Here is a 4,239-nt window from a genome sequence, read left to right as displayed (position 1 = left end):
CAGGAAAGTAACCTAGACCAACATACTAAAACCCTGTACAAGCTGGGTGAGAACGCAAAAGGAGGTGACAGTTTGGCCCCAAGTTTAATTTGTGATTAGACATTTTTTTGGACAAAAAAAATGGAGAGAAGATCAGCAAGTGCGGGTCTGAGTGACCTGGTCATGCGAACCCCACGACCTGTTCCTATTGCATGCTGTTTTACGCTTCCGTACCGTTCGGCTTGCTGAAACTTGGCTGAAAAACATTGTTCTGACTAAATTGTTGTAAGAGAAAAATATTATCCCAACTGAAAAACAAGCTAAATAGTATAGATTATAAGTTACGTCGAATGGGGCCTTTGTTTTTCCGTGCAAAAACTTTGTTCAACCTCAAATTTTGATTAAACCAGCAAATATTTTTGCATTATATATGTGTCCATACTCCATACATGATTTTGCTTAATTTTTTCGTACAATTTTTATGTGTTCTTTTAGTTGTCGGAGCATGGGAGCACCTAGCAGAGCATTGAGCGCCGATGGGGGAATGGCAAATGGTTCCTGGTGCAGCTCCTCACGTTTCCATTTTTTAGTCTGTCTACTCAACAACCATGTGTTCTATGTAATTTCAACACATAAATTTTTTTATACCATAGAATTAAGACCCAACAGTCTCCATCCTCATTCTACCTTCAGCTTTCTTCTACCTCCAGACAATCACAAATCACAAGATCATAGATTCACAGATCACAAGAAACATTTTTTTTCTATGAAGGATAAATCACAAATCGTAGAGTAAGCTTGGAGCCGGACACACGAGGCGTCAGCCGTCTCCGCACATGAACAGCCGAGCGATCGATCCGAGCGAACAGCCTGGAGCCCACACACGAACAGCGGCGGATCCCCCAGCCCCCTCTAATTTTTTGATTTCAAGCCTAATCACTGTAGCAAAAGCTTGATTTCACCATTAAATCTTTATGCAAATCAACATCTCTATTGTTTTAGCCCCCCTTATCCCGCATCGTGCATCCGCCACTGCACACGAACACACAAGAACACGTACATGTGTTTTGGATCCGCTACTAATCACACTCGTCCACACACGAACACGAACAGCCGAGCGATCGACACGCGCGAGGTGAAAAAAAGAGAGAGAAAATTCATGTGTTTTTTCTCTCTAAAACACATGTGTGTTGTATAGCATTTCTGTTTTTTTTTTTACCTTTTTTAATTTAGAAGTTGAAGGTCTCGTTTTTATTTTATTCAACTGAGTTCTTTTGATCGATGCATGGAGTATTGGAATGGCCAGATCACGAGATCATGTTCAGGCTATGGTGTTAGAGGCCTAGCTGGGCGCCTGGGCCTCGCTCGCCGCCTGCGAGACGTGTTTGTTCAGGTACTCCATGGCCACGGCGGCGTGGAACGCGGCTCCGATGGGGAGCGCGCCCTCGTCGATCTGGAGGTGCGGCGAGTGCACATGGTGGACCTTCCCCGTCCCCTCGTCGCGGACGCCGACGCTGAAGAAGGCGGCCGGGATCTTCTGCGCGTAGAAGCCGAAGTCCTCCGCCGCCATGACCTGCGGCCGGACCTTCACGTTGGCCTCGCCCAGCATGCTCTCGGCCACCGCCTTGGCGTGGGCGTACATCGCCTCCTCGTTCACGGTGGCCGGGTACGGCCTCATCTTCTCCTCCATGAAGTCCACCGTTGCTGCGCACCGGCACACAGCGGCTTGTCCTTCTATCACCTGCACCATATATGACATCGGCATCGTCATGCAAGGGAATAATGGGGATTATTAGACCATTGTTCATGTGAGTTTCAGATTTGTCAGTGTGAACTACCTCTCTGATTCTCTTCATGAGATAGGATAGGCCATTGTTCGTCATGCTCCTGAAGGTGCCGCCCATGGTGACGGATTCCGGGATGACATTGAAAGCTTCGCCTCCTTTGATGAAGGTCACTGACACAACCTGCGCAATGCAAGCAGAGGCAGCACGACGACGAAATGCAGTTCATCAACTACTTACACTGCATTGCAGTCTTGCAGACACAAGTTGTACTGGTGTACGTACTGCGCCTTGTAGCGGATCGGTTTCGCGAGCAACGAGCTGCTGGAGGCTGAGGACAGCGGAGGACGCCGCGACGATCGGGTCGACGACGTGCTGTGGCCCCGCCGCGTGCCCACCTTTCCCCGTGATGGTCGCCGTGAACCGAGCCGCTCCGGCGAGGACCGGCCCTGGCCTGGAGCCGACGAGGCCTACCGGCAGTCCCGTGTCCACGTGCACGGCGAAGATGGCCTGCACGTCGTCCAGGACGCCTTCTTTGAGGACGTGGTAGCCGCCGGCGTGGCCCTCCTCGGCCGGCTGGAAGACAAGCTTTACTGTACCCTGTGGATGAAATAGTAATAGCGGTAAATGTGGCGGGTAGATCTTTTAACTCTCTTCTATTGTAAAAACAAGGTAATGCATGGTAGATGCTAAATAAAACGAGCTATTATTACTTGGAACGGAGAAAGTATGAAGAGCGTATCAGAGAGTTTCCTAAATCTCTTCCTAATCTTTGGTTTTTAGCAAGATGAGAAAAAAATCTATCTCCAATAACTCCTAATGCATCCTCCTAATATTATAGAACTTGAAAAAAGTCAACATGTTTTACATAAAGTTACGCGTTTATGATGTAAAATTGTTTTCTATATTTTAGGAGTGGATTATTAGAAACTCTTAGAGATGGTCTTCTTTTGTTCTTTCGATACTTTTTTAGGAGTTGTAAAACTTAATGCTTTTAGGAAGGAAATATTGGGTACTCTTGGACATCTACAATTTTAGTGTGCCAGTTTTCACAAATCAAATCATCTTGTGAGTGAAGCAATTAGAACCAAATTCAGTTTCAGAACTGTATAGTAGAATGGATTACTGAAATATCTCTGACAAAAGCGAGCCAAAAAAATATCGCCGAAAGACTACCTTCAAATCGTGCCTCCGAGACTGAAGCAGCTTAGCTGCTCCGAGAAGCATCGCCACGTGGGCGTCATGGCCACACGCATGCATTTTCCCGTCTTCCTTGCTCTTGAACTCCCATTCTACCATTTCCTGCCAACGGGAAGTCATGGTAAAGCCAAATATTTGTCGATTGCATGCGCATAGTGGATCGGAGTAATTATGATAAGATGTTAGTACACCAGTGCTACTTGTTTTTTCGAGATGTTGACAACATTATGTTGTACAGTGGGCTAGTTTGTAGTATGGTTGTTTAGTCATTCAAAAAACACAGTTAACATCTGCTGGTTTGTAGTATGGTTGTCAATCGCTCTCAAGCTTGATGGACAGCTCAAGGAAGTCTTTTTGGCAGTGCTTGTGTCATACTGAGAAATGGCGATTTTGTCGACGTAGAAACAAACGAAATGATCCAAGCATTTCTTTGCGGATTGCCAAGGGAAAAAAAACCCGGCAAATTTGATAAATTTTCCTCTTTATTACAGTACTAAGTTTGCTGCAAATTTAAATTCGGCGCTAAAATAAAGTTCTGATGAAGCCATCGCAAGCATGTACTGGGCCGGTGATGACCTCCGAATCAATCAATCAATCAATCGCGAAACGAATAAAAAAGCGAGAAGCACGGACCTGGATGGGGAGCGCGTCCATGTCGGCGCGGAGCGCGAACACGGGGCCCCCGGCCGCGGCGGGGCCGGTGATGGTGGCCACGACGCCCGTCTGCGCGACGGGCCAGGCGTACGGGACGCCGATCGCGTCGAGCTCGTCGCGCACGAGCGCGCTGGTGCGGTGCTCCTGGAAGGCCAGCTCCGGGTGCTGGTGGATCCGGCGCCGCACGCCGCGCTGCCACTCCACGAACCCCGGCGCCCACGCCGCGTCTAGCAGCTCCCGCGCGAGCGCTGGCGGAGCTGCCATCGACGCCGCGCTCCAACAGAGAGGAGGAGGAGGAGTTGAGTGAACCGGCCGGCCGGCCGGCCAGCAGAGGTGTCGGGAGTGCCGCTCGGCTTGTCTGTTTCCGCGTGGAGCCCTCGGCGGTTTTGATCCGGCGGAAAGCAGAGGAGCATGCTTCGTGCCGCCCGTGGCAAGTGGGGGATGGGCCCGTCATGACCAGCCCAACAGAGTCAGCAACGGAAGACAGGCCCAGCCAGTGTGACACGGCTGCGAGTGGAAATTTTACTTTCTCCGAACAGAAAAAAAAGAAAAAACAAATCACCATCAAAAGAAGAAGAAGAAGAAAAAATCAACAGGGGGAATTTCCCTTTGGAACGTCGCC

At 49.1% G+C, this 4,239-nt stretch overlaps 1 protein-coding gene across 1 annotated transcript; it reads right to left on the bottom strand.

The window, feature by feature from the left end:
- Nucleotides 1-1,248: 1,248 nt before the first annotated feature.
- On the bottom strand, nt 1,249-4,001 carry LOC136495993 (IAA-amino acid hydrolase ILR1-like 3). The gene is made up of 5 exons (XM_066491771.1): nt 3,597-4,001; nt 2,940-3,065; nt 2,049-2,363; nt 1,818-1,946; nt 1,249-1,720 (listed from the first exon to the last, which is right to left on the bottom strand). Exons 1-5 carry the CDS (start codon nt 3,879-3,881, stop codon nt 1,322-1,324), a joined length of 1,254 nt encoding a protein of 417 aa, XP_066347868.1. The 5' UTR covers nt 3,882-4,001; the 3' UTR covers nt 1,249-1,321.
- Between the last annotated feature and the right edge of the window lie 238 nt (nt 4,002-4,239).

The sequence above is a fragment of the Miscanthus floridulus genome, chromosome 1, assembly GCF_019320115.1.
Source record: "Miscanthus floridulus cultivar M001 chromosome 1, ASM1932011v1, whole genome shotgun sequence".
In the NCBI taxonomy this organism is placed as follows: domain Eukaryota; kingdom Viridiplantae; phylum Streptophyta; class Magnoliopsida; order Poales; family Poaceae; genus Miscanthus; species Miscanthus floridulus.
The sequence above is the reverse complement of the archived record's forward strand: the minus strand, read 5'-3'. Positions and strand labels throughout refer to the sequence as shown.